The 22,688-nt window shown below is 32.8% G+C and overlaps 1 protein-coding gene across 1 annotated transcript in view; it reads left to right on the top strand.

Moving 5' to 3' along the window:
* The window catches only part of LOC126776501 (F-box/LRR-repeat protein 7), a 46,964-nt gene that overhangs the window by 15,180 nt on the left and 9,096 nt on the right, over positions 1-22,688 (top strand). The window contains exon 2 of the mRNA XM_050499078.1: positions 21,741-21,968. Coding sequence (XP_050355035.1) covers positions 21,753-21,968 — 216 coding nt within the window. The 5' untranslated portion in view covers positions 21,741-21,752. The remainder of the gene's footprint in view (positions 1-21,740; positions 21,969-22,688) is intronic.

The raw sequence follows: 22,688 nt of genomic DNA on the forward strand, positions 1-22,688 counted from the left end.
GGTGATTTGCTTTTATGTGTGTGTATGTGGGATTTATATTATTTGCATTTTTTTTTAATAAGACCTGTTCTATTTCCAGGTGATTAAAACTTCACTTGACTTATATACTTGCTTATAATCGTTGTTTAGCGGGTGATTAGTTAACTAATACTGTGTCTTCTTCTTTCGAATGTCAAATTAATCATGACTGATAGAGAGAAATCAGTGTTTAACAAGACAGTCAAAAAATTACGATTGTATCGTAAACAATAATAATTGATTCATTTATTATGGTAATCCATTTACCAGGTCTGGCTACGTACTTAAAGTAAAAAAAAAAAAATAAAGGATTTTTCAAATATCGAAATAAAAAGGAACAAAGGGAACTAAAGAATTCTTTTAATGTACAAAAATAATTTTAACTCAGTTAAATAGAAATACAAGAACATAAAATTAAGCGTAAAGCACTGAGCAGAAAAACGCAAGTGTGTACGTCAAATAGCCAATAACGTAGAAAACAATTTTAGAGCTGAGCTCTAAACTGGACTATTAGTGTTTTTAATTTTAATATGTGGTATTAGTTATTATAAGACGGCGTTTTTAATTAGCAGTTTGAACCTTGGCTACTACTCATATATTATTGTAATAACTTAGTATTAGTATATTTATAAAATATTCAATTATATATTACGAGGAATATTTAGCCACGTTTGAAATACAAACCACGCTTAAATAATCTGAAATTAAAACTTGAACATAGTATGTATTAGGGTATAGTAAATACAGATTATTTTGTCAATGTCACTCAGGCGATGCAGGTTTTCTTTATCTGTATCAAAATGTCATACATAATTTTTTTTTTTTTTCAAATAATAAACGAAGAAACGAAATAAGGCAAAAGCATACGATTAAACGTAATTAAAATAGATTCACCAATATTAAAAAAAAGACAATTTATTAATGATATACTAAACGAGTTTTCGTAATTGTTTTTTTATTAATAAAAGTTTTATCAAGTTACATGGTGCTTATGTTAGCTCTGAGTAAACATTAAATTCTATGTAAATTGTGCCATTGAAGAATATTTTATAGCTATCTTGTAGCTCCTGGTACTTAAAGATAAACATATAACACCCGAGAATATGTCAGATGGTAAAAATGGCATGTGTAATTGAGCGTGTCGAGAATATTACTTGAATTATCCGTTTCAAACATTAACCAGCAGGCTTTGGAACTAAAAGTAAATATGAAAACGTTAAGTTATTGTATATTTTAAACAGTTGCGTGACATATATTACATTATGTTCTTGGAATGTTAGTATATTTGAAAGCATTTCTATGATTAATTCGTACTGAGATTCTGTACGAACAAACTCGAAACTCACCGCAGAAGACGGTCGTGACATGTCAGAAAGTGATATGCGACATTGACCATAATAATTATAACGTTTCAAGAATACACGTATCAAAATAGTATGTCACGATAAGTCGTTTGTCAACATTTCATGGATGAGTAGTGAAGTGAGTTCTTACAGAAAAGCACTGCTGATTATTTTCGATAAAACTAATAATGTAATAAATGCGAATGTGAGTTTGTTTGTTTGTAAGGCTTTCACGTCTTAACTACTCAACCGATCATCATTATATTTTACATACACGTTTTCAGGGGTACAGTATATAAGGTACCTTTAAAACGCGGGCGCATCTGCGGGCGGACACTAGTGTAAAATAAACAAACATTGTCGTGAGCAATAACAAATTGAATGTCATTTGTAAGAATGCGTTTTGTATCAATTTAATTAATTTTTACAAGTACTTTTGTACACATTGTACAATCTTAAATCAAACGTAAAGCGGTACCGGTTTGGAGTGTAGATTCTACGGGTGGGACGTTGTGCGGACCCGCTTGGATCGCTATTAATGTGTTCCGGTTTTAAAAGTTGAGTGAGCCAGTGTAAACAACAGATAGACTTTTTTTATAGTATCGGTAGGCGGACGAGCATATGAACCACTTGATGGTAAGTGGTCACCAACACCTATAGACATTAGCATTGTAAGAAATGTTAACTATCGCTTACATCACCAATTCGCCATCAAGCTTGGGAACTAAGATGTTATGTCCGTTGTGTCTGTAATTGGCTCACTCACTGGCTCACTCACCCTTCAAATCGGAACACAACCATAGCAAGTACTGTTGTTTTGCGGTAGAATATTTGATGAGTGGGTGGTACCTACCCAGACGAGCTTGCACAAAGCCCTACCACCAGTGAGACAAGGGAATAACATCTTAGATCCTATAGGCGTTGATGTTTGATAGTATAAGATGCTAATGCAGTTCCAGTGTCTATGGCAATAAAACCAAGCCTATTTGCTTATTAGCTTTCTTAAGATGAGATAAAACAGGTAAAATATTCAATTGAATTGAGTTATCGAGTGGCAACCACGAAATGGAAGACGCAGCAGGCCCCCTAAGGTGGAATGACGACATAACAAGAGTCGCGGGAAGCAGTTGGATGCGGGCAGCGCAAGACCGGTCAACATGGAAATCCTTGGGGGAGGCCTTTGTCCAACTGTGGACGTCTTTCGGCTGACATTATGATGATAATGAATTGAATTGATTAATAAATGAAGTTGAATATGATCCTTATATATTGAAAACTTTTCTAAATTAAATGCATTAAACATTTTTTGTCGCAAGTCATCTGTCGTCGCGAGCAATATTTTTGCATATTAAATGTCTGACTGGTGCATAGTTTACGCTTCATTTTAATCCCGAGGGAAGTATGCAAATCTCGAGATAAATTGTCTATCAGTAATTCAGCGACATAAATTATACGCTTGTTAACTTAATTCAATTCAATTTACCTGTTCCGTTCGTGTATTACAATAAATATACCTGTAATTAAAATATATAAGTATGGATTTATGTTTTAGATGTATTAATAAATAATAATACATGTATATAAAACAGTTTAAAAAATAATATTATAAATAAAGTAAAGAAAAAAAATCAAGAGCATTCGGACATTATTAAATGTTTGTATTAAAGTATATTTACTTCTCTTTTCATAATTTACTCATGTGGAATTTTTATCCACTACCAATCGTGTCATGGCCCTCTTAGACATGGATCGGAGAGGCCACGAAATCGTTTTCGAATGAGTACGGTCTGTTCCGTTCTGTTCTCCGCTCGTGGGTCAGTAGAACTGCTAAAGGAGAGAGACCGAAAGTACCAAAATTAAAAAATTAATTGTATTTTTTTATATTTTCTAAATAGTGATTTTTTGCAAACAGTTCGCAGATAATATCCAATCGTATAATATCTACGTCCTTAGACAACTTTGAAGTACCATAGCTGGTATTACACAAATTGTGTCTACGTAGCAAGTAATACTTGTATCTAAGTTCCTCAATCAGATTGTAAACATATACGATAACGAGGTCCGGAGAGGTCAGCCCACCTTGACGCGTGTCGCACTTTAAAGGTGCGGTTAGACAGTGTGTGCTAGCGCGAGCCCTTTGAAGACGTGTTGCTCGTGTTGGCTGATGTTAATCCAAATGCGAGCCTTTTTGTTAACACGGTTCGTGGATGCCGAACAACGCAAGCCACGCATGCGCGTAGGTCACGTATACTCTATTTCAATCAAAGGAGCAAAATAAAAAAACCATAGATTTACATATTCCATTCGATTTGCTAATAGCTCTGCTATAGCTTTATATTTATTTATTATATAATATTATTCCACTTAAATGCTTATATCCACTTTAATTTTACTTTCAACAACAAAAACTTCGAACAACAACAACTTCGACATTTTTTTACGAATCCATATTTAATAAAATTGCGTCAATTCAATGTCAAACTTGGTTATTTGTATTTACTTCTGCGGTTGGATTGGTTGGGTTTTAGTATCCCTCCGGTAAGGTTCGTTGAGGTTGAGGTTTTACACCGTGTTATTGAAAAATCGACAAGCCCATCGCTTTTTTTACGCTGTTGTATCATTCAAAAAAGTACCCGGCTCTCTTGGGAGGGGGGACTGATTCGATTTCAAGGCACCGAGTGCGCCCCGAACATTGGGATACCTATTAAAAACCAGGGATACCCTTTCCGTCTTAACGAGGAGCGCCCCGGGATCGATGCGCATGCTATCGTGAAAGAGGTGCACCTACCTATCCCAAGTCAGAACTTAACTAAGTAAATGTCAGTGCGTTGTGCGGTAAACGCTCCGCTTACATCTTTTCGTCTGATTTGAATCACGCTAGATTTCCAAACTAACGGTGCATACAATTCTATTATGCGATAACAAACGTATAATATTGTCAAACTGTCGTGTATGCTTGTGTGTGTAGCAACAACATAAGCAAAGAACACAAATGCACGTTTAACAATACATGACTTTCGGTTCGGTTTTGCGGTCGGGAAAAAGCTTCATGCTTATAACATAATGCATTGACGATTAAGGAAGATCACGATTATCTTTTTGCATAGAAGTCAGTTGCAGAACGTTGTTTATTGTGGGTAACACTATTATTATATATGCCCATAGAGTTGTTTATTTTGAAAGTATTGAATTTTTAAGCTTTTATAGAAAAATATTTTTTAAGTATACCACGACGTGTCTACGTGAAAATTTATAAATAAATCTGTTTAAAATGATTTTTAGTATTATATATATATTTATTACAAACCTTTATTTTATATTAAAGTTGTGTCTATAGTCGTTCGCTCGTTTATACAGTCTATTTTATTAATTAATAAAAAAAATGACTCTCTACATTTTTAAGTAATACAATTTAAATTAAATGGTTCTTTATCTAGTATTGGCGAAAACAATAATTATATAACAACTAACGTTTTTTTTAATACGTATGTGTTCTGAACTTAAAATGTTTCAATAAATTAGATTATTAATTAAACCCCGGAGGCTAAAAATGGAATAGTACATGATTTTCACTTCAATATAATATATTTTATTACTTTTATTGGATATGAAGGATATTAATTTATTTTTTAACGGGCTTATTTATAACCGTTGCTTAGCTTGAATGTTTAAGAAATCATAGGGAACAAACATACATGTTCACTTTTATTTATATACCTTAATAGAAAATTACGGTCAAAATTAAATTGACAATCCTATACAATAAAAAAGAAAAAAGAAATTGAAACTTCAGGATAATCTTTTAGACGTCGTTTTTTTCTATAAATTTGTAATGCGTATGTTGTTTTTATTTTAGTTTTAGTTATAGAATATAAGGATAAAAATTATACTATTTAAAAAAAAAATATTTGTAAATATAAATAGATACACCACCAAAAAAAGGGCAACATTTTTAAAAAGTTGTCATTTAAAAAACTAAAATCTCAATACCGACTTACATTAAATACACGTGTAACAATAATAATTTGAGATATTGCATTCAGAGTAACCGATACAATCCTCAATCACGCTTAACAGAATTATTATTACTAACCAGACCAGACCTTTTATATTATGTCACGTATTTTATCTCAACTATTCCTCATAACAGTGTAAAGCTAGTTTCTGAAACGATTTCCCAACTGTATATCGAAGTTAATCGGTGAACGTAGAAAGGGTCGATGCAATCGGTCCAAATATGGCACTCGTACCTATTGTTGAAATCATAGATCTAAAACTCTATTAGAAATGGCATTTAAAATTATTTTAAAGTTGTGACAATATTTAAATCAATCGTTCTCGTAAAATAACTCTTGATTTACTATTTTAAATTTCAATTAAACGAAGCTAATACAAGGTCTGAATTTAGATTCTACTGAAAATTACTAGCAAGGATCCTAGTAGAACTCAGTATTACAATGTTATTACAATACATGAAGTAACAACACGTATGTATGTAATTGTATCACAGCTGGACAAAGGCCTTTACTGTTAAGGGCAAAGTTTGAAGCTTATTTGCCAGTTGCTTTACTTTGAATTAATTTCATCCAGTTCTTGTAGGTTTCCTCACGATGTTTTCATTTCAGTGCAAATTACGAAATAAAAGCTTTTGAAACCTTAATAGTACTTTTATTATTCAAAAAACCGTAATATTCGTAATTGAAATATTAATCATTTATAATTACATCGATATATTTAAAGTTGTGTGTGTTTAATAAAATTTTTATTCTTAACGAGCGATTCACCCGCACCTTCACCCGCGTCATAATCGAAAATCCAGTTAAACGGAATAGAAAGGCCAAAATATGTTAATAGCCATATTAACTTTAAAAGTGGTAGTTGTTTTGAAATCACAGACATATACTTAAATTTTATTTATTTATATAGATTGTGAATTGTCAACATTTCGCTAATATAATTTATTTTTCTAAGAGAGTTAAATCATTTGTGGATATAAGGGGCACTTTTTTTTTTAAAAAACGCGCGCATTTCCGCGTTTCCCCCACATGAAGTGGGGGGGGAGGTATGTACCTATATGCAACTTAATAAGAACAATTCATGTGTTAAGCTCTTTACAACTTATATTTGTTTATTTGAATAACAATGTCATAAAATGAAGTTTTTACGTTTTATGAAATTAACATTGTTTTTTATTTGCCTTGTATAAGTTATGATGGAGTTCTAAATTCAAATTATTGTCATGTTAAAGTTGTTGCTTTTGTTCTTTTATTTTTTCTAATTTTGAATAGACCAATGACCTGTTTGGAACAGGTACCGAAAATTAAGTTAGTGTTTTTATTTATTTTTTTTAAGAAATATCGTCATCGTATATTAGCCGTATTGAAAGCGATCGTGGGAGCTAATTCATTCACATTCTAGGATTTTTGTAGCAAAGGAATTAATTAGCTGCCATTAAAATGGCAATAGAGCATCGTTTAGACGTTAGACGGCAAATGTCCTTTGAATTTGAATATTTTATTTGACAATATTACCATTAAATAACTAATATATATAAAAAGATAACTAATGATTTTATAAATAAGTTGTAAGGTATATATGTCGTATATCAAGCAAAATACGAAAAGTGCCATGTAGTAACGAGAATGCATGCCACTTCACGTTCGCTAGAAACTTGAAATACTTTAGATGCCTTAAAGGAAATGTTACATATATATATAACCATCACAAAACTACCGCGTACAATTAAGTTTCACCTCGAAAATTATAAAACATGTACAGATCTTATATAAGTGTATTCTTTATTTTATTATTTTGGTAAGGTAAGTGAGCAACAAGGCCACCTGATGGTAAGTGGCCGTCTTCACCAATAGACATTATTACTGAAAAATTTAGAAAACTCTACTTGTACCTTCAAGTAACTGTGAGGTACAGAGTGTACATAACTAATCCTTAAGACGCATTTTCAGATTTTAATGGAACTGTCTATCGCTTGATAAGTTATGACACTTCTGAAGTGTTAACTTGCTATAAAGACGAAAATGTTCGTAACATTTTATTAATTAATAGATTTATAAATATCATAACTTATACCATTTTGTTTTATGACGGAAATTAAAGTTACGATTTAAGAGCTTTAAGTATTAAAATATGATCGGACCAATTACCATCTACTAGATGGAGTTATTTTATTTATTTATTTATTTATTTGGATCTCCAACAGTTGTACATAACATACATTCAAATCACTTTTTACATTAACTTAAAACTAACTAACAGTACAGTAACAGCCTGTTAATGTCCCACTGCTGGGCTAAGGCCTCCTCTCCCTTTTTGAGGAGAAGGTTTGGAGATTATTCCACCACGCTGCTCCAATGCGGGTTGGTGGAATACACATGTGGCAGAATTTCAATGAAATTAGACACATGCAGGTTCCTCACGATGTTTTCCTTCACCGTCAAGCACGAGATGAATTATAAACACAAATTAAGCACATGAAAATTCAGTGGTGCTTGCCCGGGTTTGAACCCACGATCATCGGTTAAGATTCACACGTTCTAACCACTGGGCCATCTCGGCTTTTTTTAAAAAACTATGTTTTGTAAAACTAACTATGCACAACTAATTACAGGAGAACACACCATTCACAAACACAATTACAAAATATAAAAATCAAAAATAGAATAAAAACAGAAAATAAAAATATTTAAATAGAGAACAAAATACAAAAACAGAAACAAAAGGTAGTAACTAATTAAATTTTTAAACAAATTAACAGTTTTTACTAAATTATGAGGAAACGTTTCCGAATGCAGTATAATTTTTTTTGTCAGTGACTGCAGTTGATATTTAATATTTAAAACTGTTAATAATAACTTGTGCCTGTAATTACACTGGCTCACTCACCCTTCAAACCGGAACACAACAATACCAAGTACTGCTGTTTTGCGGTAGAATATCTGATGAGTGGATGTACCTACCCAGACGAGCTTGCACAAAGCTCTACCACCAGTAAAATTTCATATTTCGATATTAAGGTTCATCAATTTTCAAAAGTTAACGTTCACTGCGGTTCTTTCCACGTTTCATATGTGGTATGACGCGGTTTAAGCATATGATATTATTAACCTGATCTATACGATGCGGGGGAGAAATACTATCGGTTTACTCTGCGAATTATCGAAAATTATTTGATCGTGTGGTTTACGCGTTTCATTTTATATAAGCTTAAATATTAAAGGATTCATGTTTATGATAAATAACTCGCAAAGTGTCCTAGGTTAATATTTTTTTAGAACTAGAATACATTTTAGAACTTATTTAATTTATCATATATATATAAATAAATGACTTAAAATAAAATATGTAATATTTACCTTGATTATGTTACAATGTGAACCTCTACATATAGTAAACTGAGACGCTGTCAACATGCTCAACCTCTGTTATCGGTCTTTCACCAAATTTGAGCTTCCCTTAGGGTGGGTGTCGTTTTACACATTACACGTATTGCTTTATATTTGAAGAAAAATATTATTGCTTGACACCACAACTAAAATTGAAGCACGGCTAAATTCGATAATTTAGCAGACGCTATAACGTATCATGTTCGCCGGTGATATTGTTATAATATTAAACCAACTTTACATATAATACCTTCCAACAATTCAAATATATTACGTATTACTATTGTAATTAACGTAATAAAATAAAGGTTTTTATATGTTCGAATCTAATTACGGTAATAAAAATAATCGTAAAAGAAACGAGTTAATAATTAATGGATCAATATGTTATGTATATATATTAATATATTTTACGTAGGCGAATATATATATACATATGATTATATATCCATACATTTTGGCCTATATAATCTCTAAAAACTAATATCTAAATATTTACAAGCGAAATCGACAAACTGTATTCCATTCAAGGTTCGCTGGGAGTTATAGCTAATAAGCGATAATGCAATTAGCCTTATAGTATAAGAGTGGACATTGTAATAGTAGGTAATTATTTTATGTGTGTGGCGTGTACATTATCTATCTATTTATAAATCTAAAACTTACGACACGGTCTTTAAAAACCTTATCGTTTCATCACTATCCTCTTGGATTTAATGTCCTTACACTTTTACGTAAAATACTTAACTTATGGATTTTTGTCTACCTGATACTGTTTACGCGTAAAGATGGATACCAGAATTTAGTTCTTATACCTTTTATAATAGAGGTTAATATATCGTAGTTTTAAATAATGTTTAGGTTCTTGATTGTCACATAATAGTGTAAACGTGTGTTTGTTTTGTTAAGTATCTGATGCTAGGCCGCTCAAAAACGTTCGCGTATGTATAGTATTAAAAAAATATAATAACTCATGAACTCTTTCCGATCGGTTGCCGTTCTATCGAATTATGAGAGTGAGGGAAGAGAGACAGAGAGAGAGAGAGAGTATTTACGCACACTATTATACATCCTGTGCAGTTTGCTCATTTTACCCGCGATTGGCCGAAATGGTCAGAAAGACATCATCACAATGAATATAAGAGATATACAGAATATATACCGTATTTAACATTGCTTACACGGCCTGGCAGAGCTTTTTTTTTTTTATAGAATAGGAAGGTGGACGAGCATATGGGCTACCTGATGGTAAGTGGTCACCAAACGCCCTTAGACATTGGCATTGTAAGAAATGTCAACCATCGCTTATAGCCAATGCGCCACCAACCTTGGGAACTAAGATTTTATGTCCCTAGTGCCTGTAATTACACTGGCTCACTCACCCTTCAAACCGGAACACGAACAGCTGCAGAACAATCCATTGTATCTAATTTTTCTTATTCTCTTACACACCTTTGTTTTAAAATAAATATCTGCGTAAATTTTATAGCTGACTTCGATAAAGAAGGATATTATCAATTCAACTTTACTTTAATGGGCTACCTGATGGTAAGTGGTCACCAAACGCCCTTAGACATTGGCATTGTAAGAAATGTCAACCATCGCTTATAGCCAATGCGCCACCAACCTTGGGAACTAAGGTTTTATGTCCCTAGTGCCTGTAATTACACTGGCTCACTCACCCTTCAAACCGGAACACGAACAGCTGCAGAACAATCCATTGTATCTAATTTTTCTTATTCTCTTACACACCTTTGTTTTAAAATAAATATCTGCGTAAATTTTATAGCTGACTTCGATAAAGAAGGATATTATCAATTCAACTTTACTTTAATGCTTATGTTTTTAGATATTTTATTTTGGATAGGTTTATATATTATGGATAGTTAAAATTAAATGTGAAAATACAATTTTAATTCTCTTTGCGTGAAATAAGGGTAGAAATCAAGTGTGTTCAAATAATAATTTTATTATTATATTAAACTTTATTTTTATTATTTATTTATTTATTCAACGCTTCATACGAACTGCGCGTTTAGAATAGTCTACCCTATACTTAATATATCAATTACGACACTTATTTATTATTACTCGTAACACCATTTTAAAATCAAAATACAATAATCTTGACAAGCAAAACATACTTGATTTATTATGTATTTAAACTAAAACCATAAATTATAATATATTTTAAAGAAAAATATATAAAGGCATTCTATAACATTATTTTTATTTTTTTACAGTAACAGTAACAGCCTGTTAATGTCCCACTGCTGGGCTAAGGCCTCCTTTCCCTTTTGAGGAGAAGGTTTGGAGCTTATTCTACCACGCTGCTCCATTGCGGTTTGGTAGAATACACATGTGACAGAATTTCAATGAAATTAGACACATGCAGGTTTCCTCACTATGTTTTCCTTCACCGTCAAGCACGAGATGAATAAAAACACAAATTAAGCACATGAAAATTCAGTGGTGTTTGCCCGGGTTTGAACCCACGATCATCGGTTAAGATTCACGCGTTCTAACCACTAGGCCATCTCGACTTTTTTTATTTAATTACTTTCATTTAGGATAGGAATCTGTTTCATGTGTATCGATTAACCCGCACTGGTGCGATTAGTCTAAGATAGGAGAAGAGCCCATAGCCCAGAAATGAGACAATTACAGGCTGTTACTTTACTAATATTGACAAGGATGAACTGAGCCTCGACCATAAAATTGGAAGACAAAATAAAAACAGAAAACAAAAAAATTACAGATTTCTTCAAAATAAAATTATTTAGATATTTGAAATGCATTTGGTTAACTGGCTTATAAGGAATTAAGACGGTATGTTTTTTTTTAAATCTCTAAAAATTTGACTCATGGTTATCCTACACCAATATATCTCTGATCGAATAACATTTTAGAACGATTTCGGTTAACATGACAATCAATTATAAAGTGCGCCATTTTGATTAGTTTGACGGTTGCTGTTCTATAAATTCAAGTACCAATAAGGCTTTGGCGCCAACATTCACCATGCCTACGCTTTGCCCTTGGCGCACCTGGATTCATATGAGAGGTTGCAAATCTTAATTGTATTATAATAAAGGCTACAATTGAATGTCACTTACAACGTTATGGCTGAGTATTTATGTAGTGAACCTTAATATAATATACAAAGAGGTCAAAATATAATAAAATTACGATGTGTCAGGACTTTATATTACATTCAATATTACGACATATAATAGAATTATTACTGTGTCAGAAATATTGCTTCTATTAGTCTCATGTTACGAAAATAAGCCATGTATATACAAAATAAACAAAATTATTAATCTGGTATTTATTTATTTAAAAAAAGTTTCGATAATGATCTTAGTAGTTCGAAGTTCCACAGCACGTACGTTATGCGTCAATCTTTAATTAAATTTCTAAGTTTGGCCGTACAAAGGGGAAATACTGCCGGTATTCTGGGAGCTTCTAATTCGATGGTTGCTTGAGTTTTTGGAAATATATGCATATACCTATAATTTTTATTTAGATTCTTTTGAGTTGAGTCATTCTATGTTTACTAGTTTGTAAGAGCAGATCTTATCATCATACTCATATCATAACTTAGTGATTCCAGTAAAATCAAGGAAGGAAGTTAACAAACTGGACTGACCCTCTAACAAAGGTGATAAGGACAAGCTAAAAATGTACAATGGTGAAGAAGTTTATTGTCCTTTATTTATTAGAAATAACATTTTTAGTAAACATGATTCATGTTTGGTCTATTAAAACCCATAAGAATTTAGTTCATTAAATATTATAATAAAATACACGGCGCTTAAATAGCGCCATGTTAATTTAAGCAAATTATTACCCAAGCCAAGGGCACGCGTGGGTGCACAAATATTGGCGCCACTACATCTTTAACTGTAATATAAGTCAATACAATTTAAACTTGGAAAATCAGTTATCATTTCTAATAAAATGTATTTAGTGTTAAGACAGAAAACTCTAAGAGCTTTCTTTTGTCCTAAAAATCTATAAAATTCATTTGGTTAAATTGGGAAGTTTTCGAGCCTATTCCATATCGAAAATCTGTAAAAATAATAATAATCTCCTCTTTGGAGAAGATTGGGAGCTTAAACTAATATGATGTCCAAGTGACAGATGGCTTACGCAGCGACATATTATCAGATCCATAATGCAGACTTCCAAACTATGATCCCCATCACCATCGAACCAGAGAACATAAACTTGAATTAATCATTATTTGGCAGCATTTGAATGTTCGGCCAAGTATTCTATTCCCAGAATCACGTAAACTCGTCCCGTCAAATATGGATCGAAGTTGTTTCCTCTAATTTCAAGTTCTATAAGCCTGATTGCATATAATGACGTATTTAGATTGCTTTGCTTCATTGAATTTAATTATTATTGAATCGAGATGGCTCAGTTGTGGCACGTGAATATTAACCGATGATTGCAGGTTCAAACTCAAGCGAGCATCACTGGTATTTCGTGTGCTATTTGTGTTTAATACATCTCATATTTGGCGGCTAGAAAAACATCATGATGTAACCTGCATGTGTTGGATGGAAATATGTGTCTCTACCAACCCGCTTTGGAGCAACGATAAGCTTCAAACTTAGACGAGGCATAAGCACAGCATTGGGGCATGTGCAGCTGTTTTTTTACTTCATTTGTAGAAGACAAATCTTAAATCTTATTATTCAATTTTATTCGCAGATCTCATTGTCTTGCATGTAAATCCTGGATCGGGCCAATGACAGTTTCCTGTCAATAATTCAGTGTTTACACCGTACAGTGTTTCGTGCCGTTCAAGAACGATATGCTGTTCTGTACTACGCCTACTTTCATTCCAGTCGTATCAGGTTACCTTCTCGTCGGTCTATGAAAGTAAGAGAATGGAGGGTGCACCTGTGTTTGAGCATACACTTGTGCAAATCAATATTTCTTGCGCTGATAAGTCTTGCGGCTACAACGACTGACGTATACTCAGAAGAACATTATTATATTTAATGCAAAACTAGTTTCTGATTAAAGTACATGATCATTATTCCGAAGGAACGAAAAGGGACATTGATGGTGACAGAGAAAATAGCATCCAATTAAATGAATATCTTAAGGTTTTTTATTCGGTTTACCTTTTTCATTTAAGTGAAATGCGTGATAGGATTTTTTAAATAGAAACTATTCGATCGTAAAACGAAAACAATCGGTACACAATATCTTAACATCGATGTCTTGAGGACGTGGTTACGGGACCGAATAGCATAAATTGCGAATTCCGTGTGTAGGTGGCGGTCGGCGGACTCAAGGGAAAGACGACTTTACACAGGATATGTAAAGCCTTTGGAACTTATCGCATTATAAATAAGGTATATTTTTAAATAAAAACGAGTACTTTGTTGTATTTTTTACTGATATTATCGACATCAATCTCGATGTAGCCGAACACTTGACTACAATAAATTGTTTTATAATCATAGCGAAGACAGAGTTGTAGGCGATGAATGATGTAGTTTGAATGTTTTAAATATTATGGTTATCTAGAAATCTTGTAAAGATACCGCGGATAGAACGTGTATATTTTATGTTCGTTGGTTATTTATGTTGAATTGTTTTATCAATAATCAAAATCGAAACTTTATTTGAGATCTTATAACGTATATACATATACGCTTATAACTTTTGAATTCTTACATATTTTCGGAATGCAGATACTACCAAGACAATTTACTTGGTGGGAGAGTTTTGTGCAAGTCCAATTAGGTAGCAATACTTAGTATTGATGTGTTCCGATTTGAAGGGTGAGTGAACATGCAATTAAAGGCACAAGGGACATAATATCTTAGTTCCCGACCGATGTAAACGATGGTTAATATTTCTTATAGTGCCAATGATATATAGATAGCGATATATAAAATTAATTTTAAAATGCTTCGTTGGTCTAGTGACTAGATATAAGGCCACACATCTCGTTATTCTAACGAAAAATATTTATGTAGGACAAAATATTTTATCATTTGCTTTTAATATATAAACAGGATATTGGCAAAAATCTTATCTAAGAATTTTTATTAAATGTATGGCTTAAAGTCATTAGTCTACTTTCCCGTGTATAATCTATACTTCTATAATAATATTATAAATGTGAAAGTCACTCTGTCTGTTTATCTATCTGTTGCGCTTTTACGGCTTAACCACTAAACTGATTTTAGTGAAATACTTATACCCAACATACGGGCAAAGCCACGTGCGAAATCTAGTAAAAAATAATTTTATATAATGAATATTTAATTAATCGTAAGTTAACAATATTACTATATTTTAAGAATGGAGAATGATAGAAAAATTATAATAGCATCTGTAGTGAAGCAATAAAGTCATTGGCGCTGCGTCTGATCTGTCTCCGGTTGTATCGGATTGTCCTCTGTATACCGTGAAATGTTGCCAACCGTATAATGGTGTTTTTTTTTATTTATCTAATATTTATTCATTTCAATGTTTTAGTGCGGAACTAAAAGTACACAGGCAATGTTCCATAAAAAAAATGTAGTGACGCATATTAAGCTATAATTTCGTCTGACATACAAAAATTATACACACGCAAATAAATAACCAGTGCGTCAAAAATGTGCGACAATAGTTCTATTCTGTAAAAACTCAGTTCATTAGTCACCTTTGAACTGTTATCAATTGACTTATGGATATACTATTTTGATGCGTGTATTCTCGAAACGTTATAATTATTATGGCCAATGTCGCATATCACTTTCTGACATTTCACGACCGATTTCAGCGATGAGTTTCGAGTGTGCTTTTATAGAATAGCCTGGAAAGTTAAAATTGGTCGTCCGGGCTGCGATTCGATCAGATTATGTAATCATTTTCTACAATATTTTTTCAAAATATTCAAGTTAATATTTAATTTTATGTCAAATCACTAATGATACAAAACAGCAGTAATTGGTATTGTTGTATTCCGGGTTCAAGAGTGAGTGAGCATGTATAATTAATAAAAAAAAACCTAAGGTTGAAAACATCTTAGTTTCCAAGGTTGGTGGAGCTTTGGCGATGTAAGCGATGGTTAACATTTCTTACAATGCCAATGTCTATGGGCGTTGGTGACCACTTACAATCAGGTGGCCCATATGCTCGCCCATCTACCTATACTATAGAAAATACGGTATTAGATCTATCAAAAAGATAAGAAACATAGTTTGCAAGTCTTGTTTTTAGTTCGATAGAAGTCTTATAACAAACTTTGAGAGATATTACGTAGAAATTAATCATATATTGCGTTGTCATATTCAATAAATTTTTTCTTCTTTTCTGAGCGTTATTTATTCCCAATTCTCCTTATTTTAAGGATAAATTATCAAGACGTCCTTATACCTAATTTTATAATAAGTGCCTCTTTGGTCTAGTGGCTTGATGTAAGCAGCACCTCCGGTCAGGACCTCCGGGTCCGCAGTCCCGGAGGTCCTGGGTCAATTCCCAGGTCGGGCCACTAAAAAGTTATTGGGTTTTTCTGTCTAAAATTCTCAGTAGCAGCCCGGAGTCTGGAAGTTGGAAGTGTGTACACTTCCGTGCCTCGGAAAGCACGTAAAGCCGGTCCTGCGAGTGAACTCTTTCCGGTCGTGTGGGATTGCCGTCCCATCGGGTTATGAGAGTTAGGGAATATAGAGTGCACCTGTGTTTACGCACACACTTGTACACTATAACATCTCCTGCGTAATTGGCTGATCTGTCTTGAGATTGGCCGCCGTGGCCGAAAACGGTCTGGAGGACATTATTATTATTATTTATAATAAGTCTGACTATTGTACCTGAGCATATAAAATATTTAGAAATAATAAGAGCATATAAAAATAATTTATAAATAGTTTCATTTTATTTCTATGGTAAACAAAGTTAAACATTACACGGCCTTTATAAACAAATATATATATCATAATTATATAATGCAACGTCTGAAATCCGATGTGTACCACATAGGACTCGGCTTCTTATTTGGATTTGAAAACAAATGTAAAGATACGTTTGTGTGCAAACGATTGAACACACTTCAGTAATGAAATGATTGCCTCCAGGCTATTTAATGTATTAAAATTTATATAATACGCGAGTTCATTTCTCCGAACCGGTGGTAGTTTTATATTGAGTGAATGTAGTGATTCAATATTGAATTAATTAATTAATTTCTTTGGATCTCCAACAGTTATACATAATACACATTCAAAACACTTTTCTACATTAACTTAAAACTATGCACAACCGATTACAGGAGAACACATCATTCTCAAACGAAATTACAAAATATACAACAATAACAGTACAGGAACAGCCTGTTGATCTCTCCCTTTTTCAGGAGAAGGTTTAGAGCTTATTCCACCACGCTGCTCAAATGAAATTAAACACATGTAGGTTTCGACACGATGTTTTCTTTGTTGATGAATTATAAACACAAATAAAGCACATGAAAATTCAGTGGTGCTTGCTCGGGTCCGAACCCACGATCATCGGTTAAGATTCACGCGTTCTAACCACTGAGCCATCTCGGCAATTTTAATTATAATAATTAGGTAAACTAATTTTTTTTATTTAATAGTAGTAGTAACAGCCTGTTAATGTCCCACTGCTGGGCTAAGGCCTCCTCTCCCTTTTGAAGAGAAGGTTTGGAGCTTATTCCACCACGCTGCTCCAATGCGGGTTGGTAGAATACACATGTGGCAGAATTTCAATGAAATTAGACACATGCAGGTTTCCTCACGATGTTTTCCTTCACCGTTAATAATAATAGTAGTAGGTAGATTGACAAATAGGCCACGTGACAGGTAGCGGTCTCCAACAAACATAAACATTGACACTGTAAGAAATATTAACTATCCCTTACATCGTCAACGCGCCACAAACGTTGGGAACTAATATGTAATGTACCTTCAAACCACAAGCACAAGAATACAAAATACTGCTATTTAGTGGTAGAGTGGTAGGTATAACATGGTACCAAGACGTATACAATTCTCTTTCATCATTGCTAGTTACTCAAATATTTTTGAATAAAAAACATAATTCTCATTAGTATCATACTGCCTTTTTGAGAAAAAGATTTAGATTGTATTACAAAACGCTGCTCTAAACCGTGTTGGTGAATACACATGTCATATAGCAGCATTTCATCACGTGCAGGTGTATTTTAAAACACTTGAAAACATCAGCGGTGTTTGTATTGTACCTTTGGTTAAGAGTGACGTGTAGTAATCACGGGGCCATTAGAGCTCTTCTTATTTTATTTTAATTAATAAGTATTTTTTTACACGTCACGCTGTTCTCCATTGTTTAACATACTTGGATTACACAAGTCTGTTTCGTATTTATATAAATTTAAATTTGGGGTTCCTACTTCTATTCTAGTCGAAATAGTAAGTCGTATTATCTAACCTACCTCTTTAAACTGCCTATCTAATGCAAAAAAGTATTATTCAAATCGGACTATTCTAATACATACTGTCCAGATGTGCAGTATAAACACATTATTTAGATAACAGGATATATAATGATATTACATACGAATGTTATTATCATTATACTAGTTTCTATTTTATTACAGAAATATCTTGTGACTAATCTCAATGTAAGCGTGTACAGGTTTATATTATGTAGATTTTAACGACATTTCCGTTAAACAGATTCCTGTTTATTGCATAAAGGTGTTGGTATGCAACAAATTATTTAATCAATACGTAGGATTGGAATATATAAACAAAGACAAAACGGTTCAGCACCTTTTTCTGTTTGTCAATAGTTTTTTTTTTTAATTTTTACTTGGTATTGACGAACTTATAGATTGACTTTGGGAATAAAACGATCGCTTTCAAGCAATTTCAAATAATAAAATATAATTATTATATATAAAACCTATTAATTATATATTGGTAATTAGTTTTTCACAATCGATAAGTAAGTGTAACGTGTAATATTGAATAAAGATTTTTGACTTTGAATTTGATTTTAGTGGTATCATTTGATTTGATTTTAGAAACACAATTTCCGGACGATGTCGATTATTATGATCCAAATTCGTCCACCGAGCGAGCTCTAGTGATAAATTAATACGGTATTATCATATGAAATATTCCAGTTATTTTATACGGATATTTATTGCTAATTTAGAATTCGAAACACATTCTAAAAAGTTCAAACTGTGTATTCCTCCCACGCTGCGTTCGAAATTGTTATTAAACAAATTTATTATCATGGAGTTTTATATGTTATTAAATTAAAAACAAGCATTTAACTTATTTGCGTTTGATGCTGGTATATATATGTCTACGTTGCGATGACGGTAATATTTAACTTTTTTTTTATAACAGTACTAATACTAATATTTTGCTTGGTACTGCTTTGTTGCAAGCTGGGTCAGTATCACCCACTCATAACATTTTTTTTATAGAATAGGAACCTTGGGAACTAAGATGTTATGTCCGTTGTGCCTGTAATTACACTGGCTCACTCACCCTTTAAACCGGAACACAACAATACCAAGTACTGCTGTTTGGCGGTAGAATATCTGATGAGTATGTGGTATCTACCCAGACGAGCTTGCACAAAGCTCTACCACCAGAAACATATTCTACCGCAAACCGCTACGGGGGTATCAGTTGTTAGGTATAAAAAAAGTAAGCTATGTACTTTCTTGGGTTTCAAGCTTTATTCATAGCAAATATCATCAAAATCGGATCAATGGTTTAGCTGTGCAAACGTAACATATGGACAGAGTTACTTTCGCGTTTATTATATTAGCATAGAATAACTGGGCACCGTGGTTTCAGACGCGTTACATTTACATTATTCAATGTATTATATTCTATCTCTATTTCACACAGTTTTCTATTCATTTGACTTTTGTGATCCCGCCAGTATATATAAAAAGGTGTATATTATTATATACCCTATAATAGATGAAAATATTATGTGAGTATTTAAACATAGATTGCTAAAATTATAAGCCAACTCTACATCGTGACGTGACTATAATTCATCTCGTACTTTACGGTGAAGGAAAACATCGTGAGGAAACCTGCATGTGTCTAATTTCACTGAAATTCTGCCACATGTGTATTCCACCAACCCGCATTGGAGCAGCGTGGTGGAATAAGCTCCAAACCTTCTCCTCAAAAAGAGGAGAGGAGGCCTTTAGCCCAGCAGTGGGACATTCACAGGCTGTTACATCTACATCTCCGTTGTCGGTATACTTATATTTAGTTTAAAACTACATACATTTTGATTTACTCCTAATTGTATCCTACCTGTCCTTTATTGTATAATATTTTACCAATGTGATTTTATAAATATTTTGTCTTTAAATTTTAGTACTTGTGTTATTATTATCAATGGAAACTTAGCTGAAATATGTATTATTGTATAATATTATACTATAAGTGTCATCGCAGTGTTTGATGATTAATAAATAAATTATAATATATAATAACGTCATATGTTTAACAATGAACTTAAGTTTACTCACTGATGAAGTATTCGATGAAAGGCGATTCACAAATGACACATTTGATTGATTTATGATCCCATTGTAAAGACACTATCTTAATTGCGCACTAAGGTCAACATGTATGTAGAATACATTCTACAAGTATACTCCGTAATTATACAGGATAATAAATATAAGCGCTATTTCAATAATTAAATTGTCCTATTAATTCTATAACCAAGAACTTGACAGCTTCATAAATATCAGCTGAAATTGTTTATGGTTTTATTCTTGATATTGAAAGGTTTTTTTTTAGTTTTGTGTCATAAATAAACCCTGTGATACGACTCTGTGCGGAGCTGTCTAGATAAGTAACGCTAAACATTATTATTTAGTGCCCTATGTTAAAATAATAAGTGAGCAAGTGTAGTAGTTAAAAAAATAAGTTGAGACTTGGAGATCTAATTTATTTTTCAAATTTCAGATCTTATTTATTATGAATCGATGGTAAATATCTTACAATCGATAATTGTTATTCTATTGAATGAAACTTTAGACTCGAACTTCCTAAATATAAATTTACACGAAATATACATCGAGGTTTTTATTTTTAATTGTAAACTTTCCTTTAATAAAGATAATTAATTTATACAGACTATCTACACACTTTTAAATTACACACAATTTCAAAATATGTATGTAATTATTTATATAAGTATGTATATACAAAAGAAAAGTAGATTATATAGTATATCAGTTGTCTGATTTCCTTAGCACAAGCTCTGCTTAATTTGGGATCAGATGGCCGTGTGTGAATAATGTCCCAGGATTAGTGTTACATAGTGTATTGTTGCAAATTCACATTTTATTTAGAGGAGAAATGCTATTCTATAAGATGTTACTTCATTACTCACGCGTGAAATGTTGACAACCGACTTGGGTGATATATTATTGATGCATGCGTACTTGAAATGTTATAATTATTAGGATCGATGTCGCATATCACTTACTGACATTTCACGACCATTTTCTCCGGTTTATTCTTACAGAATAGCCCCACTGAAATGTTATAGGAACTCACGTTGTATCTCACTGAAATATTGAAAACTAACTAAAGATGATATGCTATTTTGATCTTTGTGTCATTTAAATGTAATAAAAAATAATTGTTATCGTTAATATCGCATATCGCTTTCTGACATTTCACGATCATGTTCTGCGGTGAGTTTCGAGTTTCACAAACAATTGTTTACATCAATTCATTGACGCATGCATAATAACGCATACTTAATTCATATCATATACTTCGATATATTCTACAAACACAACTTAAGAAAAGATATTAGTAGAAATATTCCAGCTATGTGCTCAAATAAAAAATAAAACTCACCAGCGAAAGAGGGTTAACGTTAATTAGGCGGGCAGCCTAAAAGTCTGTCAAATGGGCAAGCTATTGATGACATGTTTCAATTATAATTTCAGAATTCCTGCACTATGTCAAGCGGGAGTTGCTCTGGGCCGGGTGTGTGTGGAGGGGCCAGAAGACGGCCACCTCCTCCTCCCGAGCCAGCACTCTCCCTCGCTGCTGACCTCAGCGAGCTGAGCTTGGACCAAGGCTACCACACATTGGCCGACTGTGGTCCACCAAGAAGACGTCGTGATAACACGCTGTCCGATGCTTTGTGGCTAAAGATATTATCGTATCTTGAGGTAAATATATTCAGAATTTATATAGTTCATACTCATTAGCACTTTCTTTCGTATTTATAATATTAGTTACGATTTTGAATTCTATTATAAATTTCATGAACTAATTTTTAAATAGAGGCAATGAACTTAAAGTTGAGATGGGGAAATGGAAAAAAACAGGTCGTCACGAGAATGACACTTCAGATAAATTGGGTAGGTAGTTAGATGCGGAAAGTCGGAAGCAACAAAAAAAAGTTTGTTCACGCTCGCGACTCGAAACTTTTTTTCGGCGTTTTTTGTACACCGAAATATTGGATAAAACGATGAATAAAAGCACGAGTTAATCTCACTATAACTACTCACAGACATACTTATAAACGTTATGTGACGTGTGTTTTGTTAAACACTGTTAAATTTCTCTCTTTTGTCATTATTGATTTGACATTCGAAAGAGGAAGACACACTATTGTTTAACTAATCAGTTCCCAAACTATTCTCATTATACTTTTTTACTATACTCGTATTCAGACTAATTATAAACATTGTATAGCAGTCAATTTGTTTATGACTTGTCTCGTTCTGTCATTAGTAATTAGACATTCGAAAGAAGGAGATAAAGAATTGCGTAACTATACAACCACTATTGAAAGTTTATTTAAAATGCGTTTGTAGTGTGTGTTTTGTGATAGAAGTAGAAGTGATTCCTTGTTTATTGTTAATTATATTTTGTAAGCAATATAT

The sequence above is a fragment of the Nymphalis io genome, chromosome 20, assembly GCF_905147045.1.
Source record: "Nymphalis io chromosome 20, ilAglIoxx1.1, whole genome shotgun sequence".
In the NCBI taxonomy this organism is placed as follows: Eukaryota; Metazoa; Arthropoda; class Insecta; order Lepidoptera; family Nymphalidae; genus Nymphalis; species Nymphalis io.